The sequence below is a fragment of the Vulpes vulpes genome, chromosome 8, assembly GCF_048418805.1.
Source record: "Vulpes vulpes isolate BD-2025 chromosome 8, VulVul3, whole genome shotgun sequence".
NCBI classification, from domain to species: domain Eukaryota; kingdom Metazoa; phylum Chordata; class Mammalia; order Carnivora; family Canidae; genus Vulpes; species Vulpes vulpes.
The window spans coordinates 3,865,762-3,885,974 of record NC_132787.1 but is presented as its reverse complement, the minus strand read 5'-3'; the positions used below and the strand labels follow the sequence as shown (position 1 = coordinate 3,885,974).

General features: G+C 48.2%; 2 protein-coding genes across 2 annotated transcripts in view; both read left to right on the top strand.

Moving 5' to 3' along the window:
* ATF1 (activating transcription factor 1) overlaps positions 1 to 20,213 on the top strand; it is a 255,115-nt gene that overhangs the window by 124,207 nt on the left and 110,695 nt on the right. The gene's annotated exons all lie outside the window — the stretch shown is intronic.
* TMT1A (thiol methyltransferase 1A) lies at positions 4,405 to 11,921 on the top strand. The gene is made up of 2 exons (XM_026000492.2): positions 4,405 to 5,012; positions 10,533 to 11,921. The coding sequence occupies exons 1-2, from the start codon at positions 4,515 to 4,517 to the stop codon at positions 10,767 to 10,769; spliced, it is 735 nt and encodes a 244-aa protein (XP_025856277.2). The 5' UTR covers positions 4,405 to 4,514; the 3' UTR covers positions 10,770 to 11,921.

The following is a 20,213-nucleotide window of genomic DNA, read 5'->3' as shown; positions in this document are numbered from 1 at the left end:
ACAAAAATACTGATTCAAAGGGGCACATGCACCCTGAAGTTCATAGCAGCGTTATCAACAATAACCAAATTATGGGGAGAGCCCAGATGTCCATCGACTGATGAATGGATAAATAAGATGTGGTAAACATTTACGGTGGAATGTTGTTTGGCTGTCAAAGAGAATGAAATCTTGCCATTTGCAATGACGTGGTTGGAGCTAGGGTATATTATGCTAAACAATACAAGTCAGCCAGAGAAAAACAAATACCATATGATTTCGGTTGTATGTGTAATTTAGGAAACAAAATAGATGAATATAGGGGAAGGGAAAAAAAAGAGAGGGAGGCAAACCATAAGAGACTCTTAACTATAGGGAATTCCCCTGCATTGCTGCAGGGGAGGTGGGTGGGGGATGTGCTAAATGGGTGTTGGGGATTAAGGAGGGTACTTGTGATGGGCACTGGGTGTTATATGCACGTGATGAATCACCAAATGCTCCTCCTGAAATATATATTACACTGTATGTTAACTAACTAGAATTTATTTTTTAATTTTTATTTATTTTATTTTAAAGATTTTATTTATTTATTCATGAGAAACAGAGAAAGAGAGGCAGAGACACAGGCAGAGGGAGAAGGCTCCATGCAGGAAGCCCAACGTGGGATTCGATCCTGGGACTCCAGATCACACCCTGGGCTAAAAGCTGCGCTAAACCGCTGAGCCACCCGGGCTGCCCTATTTTATTCTTAATGATGTTATTTATTTATTCATGAGACACACAGGGAGAGGCAGAGACATAGACAGGGAGAAGCAGGCCCCATGCAGGGAGCCTGATGCGAGACTCCATCCCAGGACCCCAGGATCTCGCTCTGAGCCAAAGGCAGACGCTCAACCATTGAGCCTCCCAGGTGTCCTGTTAACTAACCAGAATTTAAATAAAAGTTTGAAAAAACAAAAACCTCTAGCTAAATTGACAATAAAAAAAAAAACCCACAAAATATCAGTAACAGTGCAGAAAAGCATTTCTATAGTTCTATTGTTGGACCCTGGCTCACGGGTGCCAACGTGTCCCGGCGGACGCCCCAGAGACTCAGACCCCAGACAGGCAGATGCAATTAGCAAGAGGGTTTATTGGACGTTTGCGCAAACGTCCAATAAACCCTCTTGCTAATTGCATCTGCCTGTCTGGGGTCTGAGTCTCTGGGGCGTCCGCCGGGACACGTTGGCACCCGTGAGCCAGGGTCCAAAATGAAGAAACCCCCCCCTGTAAGTAGGGCCAGCCCTAATCCAGAGGCAGCCCATCCAGGTGCCTTCCTGAAGTTTTAGCAACAAAAAGCATTCTGTTTGTGATAAGAAAACCATTTCCCCCCACACCCTGATTGGAATGTCCCTGAATAGGTTCATGTTGACCTTCTGAGAAATCAACCTGGATGCTATGTGACTCCCGCGGTTCTTTTGTCTTTAAGCGAGTTTTTTTCTTTTGCCTTTAAAAGATACCTGTAATTGCTAATCGGGGCTCTCTTCCTCTTCGGAGGCGGAGAGCCCGTTTGCGCAAACGTCCAATAAACCCTCTTGCTAATTGCATCTGCCTGTCTGGGGTCTGAGTCTCTGGGGCGTCCGCCGGGACACGTTGGCACCCGTGAGCCAGGGTCCAACACTATAGATATTAAAAGGATTAAAAGAGAATATTGTGAACAACTCTATACCAGTATATTCAACAACTTAGACTTGATAGGTGGCAAACTTCTGAAAGACGCAATACCAAAACAGACAGAAGAAGAACTAGAAAATCTTAATATTCCTATATTTACTAAAGGACTTGAATTTGCAAATAAAAATATACAATATGTATATTTATATAATTTTTAAATTTATAAGATTTATTTTTAAAAATGTAAACTACACGGACTGTGGCTCAGCAGTTGAGTGTTCACCTTAGGTTCAGGTCATGATCCTGGCGTCCTGGGATCTAGTCCTTCCATCGGACTCCCGGCATGGAGCCCGCTTCTCCCTCTGCCTGTGTCTCTGCCTTTCTCTCTGTGCCTCTCATGAATAAATAAAATATTTTTAAAAAATCAGAGAAAGACAAATACCATATGATTTCACTTACGTGTATAACCAAAAAAAGTGGGGTTTAGTGAACCCCACTAAAAAGGAAAAAACAAATTCACAGATATAGAGAACAGATTGGTGGTTGCCAGAGGCAGGGAGAGGAGAGGGGGCAAGACGGTGACACTGTTTTTTTTTTTTTTTTTTTTTTTTTGTGACACTGTTAAGAGAATAAAAAGACAAGCCGTAGACTAGGGGAGAAAATCACACATTTGACTCTTGATTTCAGTTCAGGTCATGATCCTCAGGGTTGTGGGATCCAGCCCAGGCCAGGGCTCTCCACTCTGGAGTCCACTCGGGATTCTCTCCTCTGTCCCTTCCCCTCCCCCTGCTGTGCTCTTTCCCTAAATAAAAAGATAAAAATAAAAGGGGAGGGCAGCCCCGCTGGCTCAGCGGTTTGGCACCTGCCTTCGGCCCAGGGCGTGATCCTGGACACTCGGGATCGAGTCCCATATCGGGCTCCCCACTGCGAGGCTGCTTCTCCCTCTGCCTGTGTCTCTGCCTCTCTCTTTCTGTGTCTGTCATGAATAAATAAATAAATCTTAGTGAATAAATAAATTAATAAAATCCTTAAAAATAAGTAAATGTTCCTTTTTTTTAAATTTTTTTTTTAATTTTTATTTATTTATGATAGTCAAAGAGAGAGAGAGAGGCAGAGACACAGGCAGAGGGAGAAGCAGGCTCCATGCAGGGAGCCCGATGTGGGATTCGATCCCAGGTCTCCAGGATCGCGCTCTGGGCCAAAGGCAGGCGCCAAACCGCTGCACCACCCAGGGATCCCCTAAATGTTCCTTTCTTTTCTTTTTTTATTTTTCTTTTAATTTTAAAAGATTTTATTTATGCATGAGACACACAGACACACACAGGCAGAGGGAGACGCAGGCTCCCTGCGGGACTCGATCCCGGGGCCCACGACCTGAGCCCAAGGCAGACGCTCGACCACCGAGGCACCAGTCGTCCCTGTTCCTATTTTTCTTGAAAATTTCCGTGTACCCTAAAGCCCAGGCTTTCTTGTTATGAAAAATAAAAACAAAAACAAAAACAAAAACAGAAACAGAAACAAATGAATGCTTGAAACTACTTTTTGCATACTTTGGGTTTTGAGGTTCCCAGAGATGAATATTCTGGGCACGACTTTTATCTAAATTAGCCGAGTAATGCAGCAGTCATTGCACAATTGGAAGTCGAACCTGCCCTTTAACAAAGGACGACCCCAAAACAGGGACTTAAAAAATAACTGTGTGGCACCAGGAACGTGGGGGGCCTGGCCGCGGAGGGCGCCCCGGGGACACGCGGGTAGCGCGGCGGGTGCATCCACTGCGCGGCCTGCCCCGGGGAGGGGGGCGGGGAGGGGAGGGGGACACCGGGGGGCAGCCTTCCCGCCTGGGGGGTGCGGCGGGTGCATCCACTGCACGGCCTGCCCGGGAGGGGGCGGGGGGGGGGGGACACGGGGGGGGGGGCAGCCTTCCCGCCTGGGGGGTGCGGCGGGTGCATCCACTGCGCGGCCTGCCCGGGAGGGGGCGGGGGGGGGGGGACACGGGGGGGGGCAGCCTTCCCGCCTGGGGGGTGCGGCGGGTGCATCCACTGCGCGGCCTGCCCGGGGAGGGGTGCGGGGAGGGGGGGACACCGGGGGGCAGCCTTCCCGCCTGGGGGGTGCGGCGGGTGCATCCACTGCACGGCCTGCCCGGGAGGGGGCGGGGGGGGGACACGGGGGGGGGGGGCAGCCTTCCCGCCTGGGGGGTGCGGCGGGTGCATCCACTGCGCGGCCTGCCCGGGAGGGGGCGGGGGGGGGGGGACACGGGGGGGGGCAGCCTTCCCGCCTGGGGGGTGCGGCGGGTGCATCCACTGCACGGCCTGCCCGGGAGGGGGCGGGGGGGGGGGACACGGGGGGGGGGGCAGCCTTCCCGCCTGGGGGGTGCGGCGGGTGCATCCACTGCGCGGCCTGCCCGGGAGGGGGCGGGGGGGGGGGGACACGGGGGGGGGCAGCCTTCCCGCCTGGGGGGTGCGGCGGGTGCATCCACTGCACGGCCTGCCCGGGGAGGGGTGCGGGGAGAGGGGGACACCGGGGGGCAGCCTTCCCGCCTGGGGGGTGCAGCGGGTGCATCCACTGCGCGGCCTGCCCGGGGAGGGGTGCGGGGAGGGGGGGGACACAGGGCAGCAGGCTCCGGCCGGGGCGGCCCCAGGCTCGCGGAGGTGGCAGGAGGCCCGGGGCGCCGCGCAGGGGACCCAGGCCCCGCCTCCGGCCGGGGGCGCGGGAAGCCTCGGGCAGCCTCGGGCTCCTCCCCGCGGCGGGCGGGGCGGGGCGGGGCGGGGCGGTGGGAGCTGCGCGGGCCCGCCCGGTCCCGCGGCCTCGGCTCCGGCGCGCCCGCCCGGCTCGGCCCAGGTGCGGCCCAGGTGCGGGGCAGGTGCGCGCTCCCCCGCAGGATGGCGGTCGCCGTCCTGGTCCTCAGGCTCCTCGTGTGCCTCCTGGCCTCGCCCCTGTTCCTGCTGCACGCCCTGGGCCTGTGGCGCCCGCTGTGCCGGAGGTGGTTCCCCCACTTCTTGGCGCGGTTCAGCGTGATGTACAACGAGCGGATGGCGGGCAGGAAGCGGGAGCTCTTCGGCAGCCTGCAGGCGTTCGCGGGCCCGTCGGGGAAGCTGTGCCTGCTGGAGGTGGGCTGCGGCACCGGCGCCAACTTCCAGTTCTACCCGCCGGGGTGCAGGGTGACCTGCGTGGACCCCAACCCCAACTTCGAGAAGTTCTTGATCAAGAGCATCGCGGAGAACCGACACCTGCAGTTCGAGCGCTTCGTGGTGGCGGCGGGGGAGGACCTGCGGCAGGTGGCCGACGGCTCGGTGGACGCGGTGGTCTGCACCCTGGTGCTGTGCTCGGTGCGGGACCAGGGGCAGATCCTGCGGGAGGTGCGCAGGGTGCTGAGGCCGGTGAGTGACGCGCGGAGCCCCAGGACCCGCGGCTGGGCTGGGAACCGCCTCGGTGGCTCAAAGGTGCTACATAAAAAGCGAAGCTACTGGAGCAGGCACTGTGGGTTTTTTTTTTTTTTTTTAAGATTTTACTTATTTATTCATAGACACACAGAGAGAGGCAGAGACACGGGCAGAGGGAGAAGCGGGCTCCTTGCAGGGAGCCCGACGACGTGGGACTCGATCCAGGCCTCGGGGTCACGCCCTGAGCTGAGCCCCCCAGGTGCTCACTCTGTTGAATTCTTAAAACTCTTAGAGTCAGAAGCTCTAAAGGGAAAGGGATTCTGAGTACATAAAATTTTAAGACTTCTACAGAGGGAAAAAAAAAAGTACTATAAACAAAGTATCAAAACATAGAAGTATTTGCCAGGGATGATAGACAAAAAGATTAACTTCCTTCATTTTAAAAGGCATTATGGATCAAAAGATCAATAGGGTTTCTTTAAATAATAAGAAAAACACAGAGAAAGATAGGCAAACAGCAGGAACAGAAATATAAATAAAAATAGCCTCCTCTAGGGGCACCTGGGCAGCTCAGTCCGTCAAGCATGGGATTCTAGATTTCCCCTGGGGTCTCGATCTCAAGGTTGTGGCAGGGAGGCCCCCCCATCCGGCTCTGCTCTGGGCATAGAGCCTGCTTGGGATTGTCCCTCCTTTCCCCTCTAGCCCTCTCTCCCTCTCTCAAAAGGAAATAAAGCAATAAAAGCCAATCATATAAAAATGCTCAACTGTAGGTGCAATTAAAGATACTAAAGCAAGATGCCATTTTTTACATATTGTGCTGTCAGAGGCTTTTTAAGGTAAATATGGTTATTGGGGTCTGGGAAGCAGGACACTCCCATACACATTGGAGGAAGTGCCCTCTTTGGAGGGTAACTTGAGAATATCAAAATTTAAAGCGCACGTAGCCTTTTATCCAGCAGTGATTTATCCTAGAGCTACACTGCACAAATATGCAAAAATGTGTCTCTGTGCAAAGGCACTGAGTGGAGTATTTGTAATAGCAGGAATTAGGAGTAACCTAGATGTCCATCAACAGGAGGCTGTTCAAGTAAATTGTCACATAGTACAAAAGAATTCTGTGCATCTGTTAAAAAGAACAAGGAAGAGGTATCTAAGGTGATACGAAAAAAGTCCCCAAGAGATGATGTTAAATGAGCATTAATGAAATGTTCATGTTAAATGAGAGCAGAGGCTATTGTGTAGACCGTGAGCCCGCTGTGTGAGGGCTTAGACACACACACACGTATGTACATATACACTGTGTATATGTTAATGGAAAGGATAGAGAAGAAAATATTTTTTTAAGATTTATCCATCAGAGAGAGAGAGAGAACACCCAAATATGTGAGCAAGGGGAGGGGCAGAGGGAGAGAGAATCTCAGAAGACTCTGCTGAGCGCAGAGCTCAATCCCAGGACCCTGAGATCATGACTTGAGCCAAAATCAAGAGTCAGAGGCTTAACTGGGGCACCCAAGCGCCCCTAGACAAGAAACTATTAACAGTGGTTGCCTCGCGGGAATGGGATTCAGTATAGGGGTAGAGTCACTTTTCATTGTGTATCTTTCTGTATAGTTTGAAATTCTTTATACCTAAATGATTTTCACCTATTTACTAATTTTTTAAAATAGCTTTATTCTTAACTTGGTTGAATGTAAGTAAAGCACGGACATCTCAACAGTTGAACTCACTGTCCTAGGAGAAAAGGATGTTCCTCAGGAAGAAACAGGAAGTTCCTCAGGAAGACAAGGGCTTGAAATGGGGTTGACAGACAATGATCTCATTGTCTTTGGCTCAAGGAGAGGCCAACGTCAGAGTAGTAAATGAAGACATTTGGATTCTTTTTTTTTTTTTTAAGATTTATTTATTTGAGAGAGTGTGTGTGCACGAGTGGGGAGAGGGCAGAGGGAGGGAAGCAGACTCCCTGTTGAGTGCAGAGCCCATGAGGGGGGGATTGGGGGGTACTCGATCCCGCAACCCCGAGGATCAGGACCTGAGCTGAAATCAAGAGTCAGACACTTAACTGACTGAGCCACCAGGTGCCCCCAAACCTTGTGATTCTTATATCCAAATGCTGGATTCTTGTGTCCTAAGACTGGATAGGGACTAGGCCAGGCTAGTGAGTGTTTTGCTTACCTGTGACCCCTACAAAGCAAGTAATGCTTCCCTGCGTTTCCCAGCACGGTGACTGAGACCGCATCCAGTGGGAAGCACCCAGCATTCAGCACTCAGCTGCACACAACCAGAGCTTTATTACAGTGTCCTTTAACCCTCACAACAGTCCTTGGAAGCAGATATTGCCTTCATGTTGTGTTGAGGAAACAGAGGTTAAGAAGCTTGCCCCAGGGATCCCCGGGTGGCTCGGCAGTTTAGCACCTGCCTTCGGCCCAGGTGGTGACCCCAGGGTCCCGGGATCGAGTCCCACGTCAGGCTCCCTGCATGGAGCCTGCTTCTCCCTCTGCCTGCGTCTCTGCCTCTCTCTGTGTGTCTTTCATGAATAAATAAAGTCTTTAAAAAGAAAAGAAACTTGCCCAAGGTTACACAGCTAGTAGGTCTTTCTTTTCTTTTTTTTCTTTTATGGTGAAAAAATTTATATTTAGATTTATACCCGGCTGGACTCAGTTTAGATGATCCCAGTTTTGTTGGCAACATCCAAAGCATCATAGCCAGGAGCCAGTGGAGCATACGCTTTCTCCTCTCCATCAGGCCTGATCAAGGCGTTGACCTTGGCCCCATCAATGTCATAGAGCTTCTTCACAGCCCGTTTGACCTGGTGCTCACTGGTCTTGACATGCACAATGAACCCAAGCGTGTTGTTGGCTTCTGTTTTCTTCCTGGCTGACTCGGTAGTCGGGGGAACTTGATGAGGGCATAGGGATCAAGCTTGTTTCTCTGGGGGCGCTCCCTCCAGGATCTTTGGGCTGCCTTCGGAGCCGCAGGGTCTTGGGTCGTAGGAATGTAGGTGACGTACGGATCTTTTTTTGGGGACTGTGCACACCTTTCAGCACCGCTTTCTTAGCTTTCAAAGCCTTTGCTTTGGCGTTGGCTTTGGGAGGGCAGGGGCTTCCTTCTTTGGTGTCAGCACCATCTTCGAAAATGGTCTGACTTTCTTTATTTCTTTTTATTTTTTTCCTTTTTTTTTTCTCCCTGACTTTCTTTAATGCAAGTATTCCTACTGCTGCACCACACTGTTTGTCACTAGGGCCTTTTTCTCTCACCAGCTTCCACATTTCTGCCACTTTTGCTGGCTGTTCTTCCTCTGCCCATCTCTAAATACTGGAGTTTGCTTTTTTGGCTCTTGTTTTACTTAATTAAATACGGCCCCAGGGGCATTTCATGGGCCTCCCACAGTTTTCAATTACTGTGCATGTACAGATGGTTTGCAAATCGATAGATCTAGCCCAGATCCTTCTTCTAACCCCAAACCATATCCATGTGTCTACTCAACAGTCACCTGAACGGGTGACGGGCACCTCTGGTTTACCCTGTGTTACCCAGAGGGCAACATGGGCCTCCCCAGACATGGGGCTCCTCCTGTCCTAGGCTATGGAAATCTTTTTCTTTTTCTTTTTTTTTTTTTTTTACCCAATTAGGAAACTCCAAGCTTTCCATTCCTGCACACAGGCCTTCACTTACCCATAGAACTGGGGAAACTGCCACCTGTCAGCTCTCTGCCTGGGATAGGCATGATTAGGGTGGCCAGAGGAGGCTAGAAGAGTGTGACCCTCACCCCGGGGTTTTGGAGGGGATTCGGAGGTCCCCTTCCCCTACTCCCCCCAGGGGTAGATGGGCAGAAAAGACTTCTGAAGTCCTGTTAATGTATAACCTCTATGTGGATACTTCCCCTGCATTAATAGGACTGTCCGAGACGAAAGTAGCAGCTGCTAATGCCTACAGGACAGTGATTTGCACATCACATCCGCTGAATAAAATCCCTAATGGCACAGGGGTACCATGACTTCACTAATGCTTTTAGATGCTTCAGTATTTTAATTCATATCATTTACATCCTTGTGACAATGGTACAAAAATATCAGACATGATTCTTTAGTCTCAGGCAGTGCTAGGTATGGATTCAGCTCTCTCACAGGTTTGCAAAGCAGAACCCAAGAACAATGTTTAGATGAAGTAAAAAAAAAATGTTTTTTTAATTTTAAAGAATAAGTTTAAAAAATTGTAATTTGGGGATCCCTGGGTGGCTCAGTGGTTTAGTGCCTGCCTTTGGCCCAGGGCACAATCCTGGAGTCCCAGGATTGAGTCCCACGTTGGGAGGCATGGAACCTGCTTCTCTCTCTGCCTGTGTCTCTGCCTCTCTCTCTCTCTCTATCATGAACAAATAAATAAAATCTTTAAAAAAATTGTAATTAAAAGGTAAACAGCAGGGATGTCTGGCTGGCTCAGTCAGTAGAGTATGTGACTCTTGACCTCAAGGTTGTGAGTTCAAGCCCTATACTGAGTGTAGAGATTCCTTAAAAATAAAATCTTAAAAAAAAAAAAAAAAGGCAAACAAATAGGGGGAAACATTTGTAGTACATACATAGTCTTATTATACCAAATGCCCTTGCTAAGCAGTAAGAAAAACCCAACACCCTATTAGAAAACTGATAAAGGCGTTGCCTGGGAGGCTCAGTGGTTGAGCATCTGCCTTCGGCTCAGGTCGTGATCCTGGGGTCCCAGGATCGAGTCCCACGTCGGGCTCCCTGCATGGAGCCTGCTTCTCCCTCTGCCTGGGTCTCTGCCTCTCTCTCTCTCTCTCTCTCTCTCTCTGTGTCTCTCATGAATAAATAAATAAAATCTTTTAAAAAAAATTTTTAGAATAATATTCGAGTACATAAATCAAACAAAGCCGGTTACAAAACAGAAGGTACATTCTAGTCCTAGTCCTAACTTTAGGGGGAAAAAAAAACATCTTCACATGATGTACACACAAAATCTTGACAGCGGTTATCTTGAGATGATAGACTAGTGCTTGTTTCTCTGTTTGAACTTTTCTGCAGTGCCTAAAATCAACACACGGGCGAGGCCTCTGGAGCCAGTCTGTCCGGGTTCAAAGCATTTATAAGCTGTGTGACCCTGGGCAAGTTGCTCATTTTCTGTGTGACTCTTCCCTCATCTGTAAAAATAGGAATGATGGATGATATTGACCCAAATAGTTCACTGTAAGGATTAAGCGAGTTGACACGCACCAGGCACGAAGGCTAGTGGCTTGCACGCAGGAGCGCTGCACGTTTAGCCAGGATGATGCAGTACTTGATCTTCACAAGATGCGCATTAATTGCCTTAGATTGGCAACTGTATAAAATTTGACAGGAGGCGAGACTATTGGCCAAAATAGCGTCTTAGCAAGTTCTGATTTACGCAGGCCTTCTCATGAAGTGAGTGAGCCTCGAGGGCCACAGAAATCGAAGAAGCTTCAATCATCTTACAAACCTGTTCTTTAGAAACTAAAATCCTGTTTTGTTTTGTTTTTTTCCTTCTCAGGGAGGGGCTTTCTTTTTCCTGGAGCATGTCGCAGCTGAGAGCTCAACTTGGAATTACTTCTGGCAACAAATCCTGCACCCCTTCTGGCACCTGCTGTTTGACGGGTGCCACCTGACCAGAGAGAGCTGGAAGGCGCTGGAGCGGGTGCCCTTCTCCCAACTCAAGCTGCAGCACTTCCAGGCTCCGCTGTCCTGGGAGCTGGTGCGCCCTCACATCTCTGGGTACGCCGTCAAGTAGCCTGCGCGGGGAGTGGGGGGCTGAGCGGCTCTTAGCCTCAGGCTGCAGTTTTACACTTAAGATACTAACTGGGAGAAAGGGAACCTTCTCTTTGTAAGGTAAAGTTGCATTTTGTCTCTAAGCGTTTATCAACCTATTTAGCCATCTTCTGTTGTCCCCCCAAGAGGATCGAAACCAAAACCAAAGCCAAACAGGATTCTCTCCCTTAAAAGGAAGTGCTGGGCTTTCACAACCAAAGTTTAGCATTAGCCCCAAATGTTGGTTTATGTGGTTAACTTCAAGATCCTTCCAGCTGTCTTAAATTGTTAGCTGGCAGGTTTTCATTTCACCCCCTCGAGAGCTTGGTGCTTAGAAGCAGTGAAATCACGCAAAAGATGACTTGGTAAAGGGAGAAGCGACAAGACCTTAAGGCTTCACAAACTGAATAGAGAATTACTAACTAGTTGAAAATCCAAATCTAAAGAGCCCAGGTCTCTTTGAAAGAGAAATCTGAGTCTGTTTGTTGTTCTTAGTATCCATGGGTTGGTTTTCAAAATTGATGGATGGGGGGTTCCAACCCTGGTTCTGCCCAGCTTTGGTGTTTTTACTCCCCTATTTCTAGTGACGTTTGTTTTCCTGCATTCCAGTCTTCAATGCTAAAGATAAGGATTGTACTTGACACATGAGTATATCCAGACAAATAGTTGAGGCCCTTAAGTTGCTTGAGTACATGTTCCTTATTATGTAGCATATACTCTGCTGCATGTCTTAGATTGTAGGTAAGGGAAAGGCCTCCTGCAACTAGGAAGACCTTGTATAATTCGGAACACCCTGTAAGAGCCCCTCACACCCAGGCAGTCCGGGCGTCTGTAAAGTAGATGCATATTTGGGGTATTATTGCGACCGGATTGCCACTCCTGTCCCGAGATGATTTCTTTGTTTCTTGCCACCATGGAAACCTCTGAAAATCATAAGGGCTTTGAAAACAAGTGTTAGGTTGCTCAGTCAGAGGGATTAAGAATAGCATTTCCAGCAATAGTTTGTGTGTATTTTGATAAACTTAGTATATTTTCTGTAAGGTATAATGACTTTACAAAGGGACTATTTTAAATACGGAATCAATCGATAAATTCACGTAGATTTTAGGAATGGAAATAAATGGTTTATATCTTTGCTGGCTTGGTGTTCATTTTTTTTTTTTTTAATGTTTCTGGGAGGGGAAAATTAAGATACCTGAACATACAGATTTTTCTTTCTACTGCTGGGCAACCATAAACACAGCTAGTGGATTTTAGAGAAAGCTATTTTGGGAGGATCAGAATGGGTTTTTGAAAAGTTCAAGTCCAAAAACCCCCACTTGTAAAATCCACAGAGTAGAAAGAAGGGGCGCTTACTATCCTAATGCTCTCCGACATAAAGACAGTTACTGTTGTGGTGAGGTTGGGACGCTCGTCTAAGGCTTCCTGAGCTCTAGAACAGGAATCTCCTCTTTCTACCATCTCCCCAAAGTAGGACCCTCCTTACTACCCACCTCACTATTGCTGAGGTTAGTCTAGTGATTGAGAAATAGGAAAAAAACACAGGTTGACATGTGGAATGCTACCAGCACGTTGGAAGAGAAGTAATGCCAAAGATAACGCTTATCAATTCCTTCTTGTCTAAGTGGCACGGCAAATATTATCGTCGCTTTCTGTACAATACTAAGATGTAGAGAAACAAAGTTTCTCACATTCCACAAGTTACTGAGCAGGTCTTAGAAGCCCCGATTCCCCAAACTACAAAACCTGTTTCGACATAGTCACTGCTGTATTACCTCCTCACTGCTTTCCTCTGAGGCCAGAAGACACGCATTTATGGCCATTCCAACAGCCTGTGGAAGTGACCCAAATCCATGCAAAATGGAAAGAGAAAAAGGCAAAACATGTTCCGGGTGCTAGTTAGGATTTCTTTGATGGCAAGTGACGCAACTCTCAACCAAAAAGGCTTAAGTAGAAAAAGGACTTTAATGACTCAAATTAGTGAAAAGCACAGGGACAGAAAGCCTCAGGTACAGCTTGAGCAGGGCTCAGCTGATATTATCAGATGTCACATCTAACCTCCTGTCTGCCCTACCGGGCGGGGAGTCTGTGGAAGTAGTGCCAATCTTCATGCTTTCAGAGGCCAAGGCCAGTTGGAGAGATCAAGTCTGTTTTTGCACAAACTCCAACCAAAGTTCTGGACTGAGTCTCAGTTGGCTCAGATTGACAATACTGGGTCCAAGTCCATGCCTGCACCAGTCACAGTGTTCAATCCAGATGGATCGTGCTGACTTGCTCAAGTACAGCTCACAAGGCTTCACTGCTGAGCCTCAGCACCCCCAGACCAAGTGAGCCGAGACAAAGAGAGTTCTATATTCTCCAAATGAGAACAGGGCCTGTGACTAGGGAAAGCAGAAACGGACGCTGAGGAGGCACCGCAAATACTCACTATAAACACAGCACTGGGGACGCCTGGGTGGCTCAGCGGTTGAGAGCCTGCCTTCAGCTCAGAGCGTGATCCTGGAGTCCCGGGATCGAGTCCCACATCGGGCTCCCTGCGTGGAGCTTCTCCCTCTGCCTGTGTCTCTGCCTCTCTGTGTCTCTCATGAATAAATAAATAAAATATTAAAAAAAAAAAACAGCGCTGCATTTGGATCAGACCCTCGGTCTGCCTTCCTGTGGCAGATCACATAGTACCAGGCTGAGAACACGGGCATTTCACTAGGATCACCGTATGCGATGAGGAAGATAAAAGACAAAACGACACGGGCTTTGGCATCAAAGTTATGTCGGTCGAGTCCTGGGCTGTGTCATTTGTTGACGATGTGACCTTGGGCAAGTTATTTTTCTCATGTCACTTTCTTCATCTGTTAATGAGGATAATATCCACCCAATGGTTATTGGGAGGAATTCATGAAGTGAAACACTTGGTACTTAATAAATGTTGACCTTCATTCAACAAATAGCTACCGTGTACTTTGCTCTTGGTGTTGGCTTGGTGCTGAATCAGCTAGACGTGTTCCCTGCCCTCTGGGGCCCTCAGCCGGGTAAAGGCTCGCCAGCCACGGGGGAGAGGTGCCAGGGGCTGGGAAAATTGGAATCTGACCCAGTCGGGGAGGAGGATCCCAGGCTTCCTTGAGAAAGTGACACTCGATCTGAATGCCAGGGGCCATTAGGATTTCGGCATAACAGAGCAGCTTGTGCCATAGATAAATAAAAGCCAATTTGCTCAGGGATCTGAAGGCAGGCAGGGTGAGTCCGAGGGGAGGATCGGGATGAAAACTGTTTACTTCAGCTGCTTCCCAATCCTGTTAAGTCCCTGGACCCTTGAGCGCGATACTTCATTTTAATGGTTAACGACACAAGACAAAGCACCACTGAAACTTCTTATGTTTATATTATAAAACATCCTGTTCCCAAATTTTCTAATATTGTAATTGTTCCTTTTGAATTCCTACATATTTCATACTTGAACAGCAAGTGAAGCAAACATTGTGTAATAGTTCCTTTTGTACTCTTGACCGGTCAACATAAGCCTTTCCCTTTGCTGTTGCTTTAGAAAAGCCAGAACTTAACTGAAATTCAATTCTTGTTAATCTGTTATGGCAGTTGAGAGGGGGGATGAATCACAGCAGCCTGATGTCAACAAAGGCAAAAAAGAAAACTGTTCAGGAAGTGTCACTTGAATTATTTAGATACCTATACCCGGGCAGCCAGGGTGGCCCAGCGGTTTGGCGCCGCCTTCGGCCCAGGGCCTGATCCTGAAGACCCAGGATTGAGTCCCACGTCGGCTCCCTGCATGGAGCCTGCTTCTCCCTCTGCCTGTGTCTCTGTCTCTCTCTGTGTGTCTCTCATGAATAAATAAATAAAATCTTAAAAAAAAAAAAAACAACAGATACCTAAACCCAAAAGCCTTCAGGCAAATTAAGAATAATCAGAATTCCCTTATCCGTGGAAACCACCAGAATCAAGAGGAGAGGTCGTGTTAATTGAAGGCACAGGAAATGAATGTAGAGTGGCCAGTGTTCCCAATTTTTAGTTCAGTTAATGAACAGAATACACACACAAAAAAAAACCATAGTAACTTGCCAACTGAGCAAGGTATTATTTTGGCCCTAAAGGAAACTATGTGGGAACCTGTAGAGAATTATCTAAAAATAAGGAAAACTGCCATTCAGAATTTACTCTTCCTAAAGTGAAAATCTCTCACATCCGATAGCTGTAATTCAAGCTGTGTCCTTCTCAATCTTTTTTTTTTTTTTTAAGATTTTATTTATTTATTCATGAGAGACACAGAGAGAGAGAAGCAGAGACACAGGCAGAGGGAGAAGCAGGCTCCCTGCAGGGAGCCCGACGTAGGACTCGATCCCAGGTCTCCAGGATCACACCCCGGGGCCAAAGGTGGCGCTAAACCTCTGAGCCACCCGGGCTGCCCCTTCTCAATCTTTGAAGTGTGTCTGACACTGATGTCAACCTTTGCCTTGGAATGATCTTTTTATTCTATAACGTTAACAGCTAATAATACAAATGTCCATTTATTATGTGTCTTCTTTATGCCAGGCACCAACTTTTTACAGAATTATTTCATACAGTATTCATTGATGTGGGAAACAGGCAGAAGAGAAATTATTATATTTCCTTATTACTGGGACAGCTGAGTGGCTCAGCGGTGAGCGTCTGCCTTTGGCCCAGGGCATGGTCCTGGAGACCCGGGATCAAGTCCCACATCGGGCTCCCTGCAGGGAGCCTGCTTCTCCCTCTGCCTGTGTCTCTGCCTCTCTCTGTGTCTCTCATGAATAAATAAATAAAATCTTTAAATAATATATTTCCTTATTACAGCTCATTCACAAGTCCTTGAAACAGGCAGAGTGACATTCCTCTAGGAGCTCAGCTGCCTCGATGTTAATACTTTGCTAACGGCAAGAGGCAATCCTAGCCCAACCTCCAGGATGCTGTAAGACTTTTAATATATAAAAATTCCTTTAGGGACGCCTGGGTGGCTCAGCGGTTAAACGCCTGCCTTTGGCCCAGGGTGGGATCCTGGGGTCCAAGGATCGAGTCCCACATCAGGCTCCCTGCATGGAGCCTGCCTCTCTCTCTATGTTTCTGCCTCTCTCTCTCTGTCTCTCATAAATAAATAAAAATCTTTAAAAATAAATAAATAAATAAATAAATAAATAAATAAATATTCATTTGGAAACTTCCTTTACCTCTAACCCCTAAGATACACATTGGCAGTCATCCTCCAGGCATATGGCGCACCAATATACATCTGAAGGGTCTCATGACTCAGGTTTTATTAGACAGTAATAAATGACTTTTCCCAACAATAGCTAGCCCCCTCAAGGTCCTGGAAACCTTGCCTCCAAAATCCCTTAGTGACTTATGCTATCCCTGACCCCCACCCGCCCATCCAACCTGAAAGTATATAATGGGCCATTCCTCATGACTCCAATGCAGCTTTTTCTGCCCACAGATCCTGTCCCTGTACTTTAATAAAGCCACTTTTTTGCCCCAAAGATGTCTCAAGAATTCCTTCTTGGTTGGCACCGAACCCTAACATCTCTCCTACATCACTCATAACTCTGCAAGGCAGGTAAATGACCTTCAACTGACAAATGAGAAAGCAGACCACTGGATGTTCCGTCACTTGCCCAAAGCCACGCGGTGAGTGGTCACACCGGTATGCCTAGGTAGCTTACCTGATTCTAAAGCCCAGGCCTCCCCACATGTGCTTCTTGAGGTTTTCTCAAGCCCAAGTCCCTGTAATTCTGTGTCTTTTCTCCATCATTCCACTGTGAATGGTCCCCCAAGACTCACTGAGTCTGTGTTCAATCCCTTGAGCCTTGCTTATACTCCTAGGCTGAGAGCCATCACCTGTGTGAAAAAGATTCTTAAACCTCTCACTTTTGCCATTTCTTTGATATTTAGAATTTAACTTGTCAGGAACAAAATTCACTGTGTCTTTCCCTAAATAAACAACACTTTCCAATTTCTTCAACACCTACGATTATTTCCCAAGGACCAGATAAAGAAATGCCCTTCTAGAAAGCCTTTGCTGGCTGTTTCAAGAAGCTTCCTCCTAGAAGATACTTGCAAATGACAGATAAAGGGCCAGTATCCAAGGTATATAAAGAACTTAGCAAACTCAACACACAAGAAACAAACAATCCAATCATGAAATGGGCAGAAGACATGAACAGACATTTCTCCAAAGAAGACCCACACATGGCCAACAAGCACATGAGAAAAGGCTCCGCATCACTTGTCTTCAGGGAAACACAAATAAAAACCACAATGAGATACCACTTTACACTGGTGAGAACGGCTAAAATTAACAAGGCAGGAAACAACAAATGTTGGAGAGGATGTGGAGAAGGGGGAACCCTCCTGCACTGTTGGTGGGAATGTGACCTGGTGCAGCCACTCTGGAAAACAATGTGGAGGGTCCTCAGAGTTAACAATAGAGCTACCCTACAACCCAGCAATTGCACTGCTGGGGATTTACCCCAAAGATACAGATGCAGTGAAAAGCCGGGACACCTGCACCCCAGTGTTCACAGCAGCAATGTCTACAATAGCCAAACTGTGCGTTCGCAAGCAGAAGGAGGGGCAGAGGGAAAGAGAGACTCCCAAGCAGACTCCCTGTCCAGCACAGAGCCCAACATGGGGCCCGATCCCATGACTCCAAAATCATGACCTGAGCCAAGAGTTGGATGCTCAACCGACTGCACCACCCAGGAGCCCCTCTGGAGACTCGGTACACTTTTAAGGAAATGTCCCACAAAAAATAACTTGGCAAAGCCCTCATTTTTGCCCCTGACAATAAAAAGTTCGGCACACGTGGGATGCTGCAAAGAACTTCTACACCGAGTATTAAAGGCACAAACATCATTTCCCAAATCCCTCCAATCCTGGCTCACATTTTCCCTGTCAGGCTAAGCAGGCAGTGTTAGGACTATGAAAGCAGCAGCACTCGGTTCAAATTCTATCTCACTGGGATCCCTGGGTGGCGCAGTGGTTTGGTGCCTGCCTTTGGCCCAGGGCGCGATCCTGGAGACCCGGGATCAAATCCCACGTCGGGCTCCCGGTGCATGGAGCCTGCTTCTCCCTCTGCCTGTGTCTCTGCCTCTCTCTCTCTCTCTCTCTCTCTCTCTGTGACTATCATAAATAAATTAAAAAAAAAAAAAAAAAAACAAATTCTATCTCACTTCTCATGTTATGGGAACAGATTATTTACTCTGATCCCAGAAGAAGAGTTTCTTTTCAACCTTATTGTCCACGAAAGCTTAGGAACAAAGAAATCTAAACCCCCCCTCTTTAAAAAAAAAAAAAGCAAAAGCTGCAATATTAAATTAAATATTTATTATTTGTTTATAAGTATAAATGTTGCCCTGTATCAAATTTCTTACTAATGCACGCAATCTCATCTGCCTATGTGTTGAAAGTGGAAGAAAACATTGGAGAAAGTAGACACAACTAATAAGTCACTAACCTGTCAGCCCACAGTTTTTGCTCTTGTGCTTTTATTTTCTTCCCCTTGTAGTTCTGGAAAGGAGGCCTTCTGGGATCCTGGTTAAAATTTTATAGAGAAACATTTGTCTTTTGCTCACACAGCAAACACGTAACCATATCTGGATGACAGATATGTCTGAAAGTGTGAGGATTAGGTAAAAATGGTGTTACCTGGTATCAATTCTTAATTTTTATAGGATCCTAAGAGACTTCTTAAGAATCTGATGAAAGGTCTAGGTCCTCTCTCTGGAAAAATGCTCCTCTCATTTCTAGAGGAAAACGGACATGCCAAGTGCCTCAGTCTGCTGTCATCATTTCCAAATTGCCACAGATGAAAATTCAAACTCAAAAAAAAAAAAAAAAAAAAAAAGAAAATTCAAACTCTGAAGTCCTGTTCCTTTTAAAGATTTTATTTATTTACTTGAGAGAGAGAGCACCAGCATGGGGAGAGGTGGAGGGAGAGGGAGAAGCAGACTCTCTGCTGAGCAGGGAGCCAGACATGGGGCTCGATCCCAGGACCCCGGGATCGTGACCTGAGCCAAAGGCAGACGCTTAACCAACTGACCTACTCAGGCGCCCCTAAAGTCCTATTCTGGAAACAGCCATTAGCCTTTGACTTCCCCTATGAAGCCTATTCCCCCGCTTAGAGACCTCTACCGCGGCCACCCGCCTTGTCGCGGGCTGCCAGCCAGCAGGGTGCCCCTTTCTAACCAGGCTGGACAGCGACGGAAGCAGCCGGTCCTCACTCTCCCACTCGGGCCTCCTCTTCCTATCCCCATACTAACCGGCCGATTTCTGACTGCGGGGTCTCCTTACCCCCAATCTGCTGCTGCTTCTGTATTTTTTTTTAAAATCTTAGTAAATGGCAAAACTATTTTTGTCACTCTCCCTGAAGCTGGAAGCCAGGCCATCATCCCAGCTTTCTGTCTTCCTCACCTCCCACAGCCAGTCAGACGCTGTCCCTTCCTTTCTTCCCCCATCACGTGCGCACACATCCCTCCTCACTTGGATTAACTGGCCTCAGCCCAACCCCTCCGATCTGTCCTCTGGGCTGCTCTCCAGAACCTAAAAAAACAAAAATCAAAAAACAAACAAACAAGGGCAGCCTGGGTGGCTCAGCGGTTTGGCGCCGCTTTTGGCCCAGGGTGTGATCCTGGAGACCCGGGATCGGATCGAGTCCCACGTCGGGCTCCCTGCATGGAGCCTGCTTCTCCCTCTGCCTGTGTCTCACTTTCTCTCTCTGTGTGTCTCTCATGAATAAATAAATAAAATCTAAAAACAAACAAACAAAGAAAGAAACCAGACAAACAACAACAACAATAAAAAACACTTCCTGCCTCAAATCCTTTGATGGCTTCTCATGGTTTTCAGATGAAACTTCAAAATCCTTAGCCTGAAAAGCAAGGCTCTTGTGATCCGGCCCCACGGGCCCTGTAGCTCCATCCTCTCAAGCCACTGCCACCCCTGGCTGCACACACTGAGCTGTGCCACTGCCACCCCTGGCTGCACACACTGAGCTGTGCCACTGCCACCCCTGGCTGCACACACTGAGCTGTGTGGGCCTCTGGCCCTGGGCCTCGCCCCAAGCTGGGCCCCCTGCCGGGAGCACCCCGACCCTCTCCTCTCTTCAGCTCAAGGTACCAGTTCTCTAAAATATCCCAAAGGTCGTTTTTGCCAGGAAGCACTTCCTTGTTTCTCCAGTGTGATTTTTAGGCCCTTCATCGGGCTCCTACAAGGCCAGGCGCCCTCCTCCACCTCCACGAGCTGTGGCGCTGCTCATCGGCCTCCCCAGCCCGGCTCAAAGCTTCCCGGGGACAGGGCGCTTGTCTCGAACTCAGGTTTGTATCTGTGGGGCCCAATCTCTGGGAAACGCCCAAGCCGTCCCCGCCTCCGCCTCCTCCGTGGCTGCGGTGGGAGAGAGCACGAAGCCCGA

What these genes read in the sequence shown, in the direction of transcription:
- TMT1A (XM_026000492.2), top strand. Translation starts at nt 4,515, where the DNA reads ATGGCGGTCGCCGTCCTGGTCCTCAGGCTCCTCGTGTGCCTCCTGGCC. An exon ending in TGCGCAGGGTGCTGAGGCCG is followed by an intron (nt 5,013 to 10,532) that starts GTGAGTGACGCG and finishes TTTCCTTCTCAG; the next exon opens with GGAGGGGCTTTCTTTTTCCT.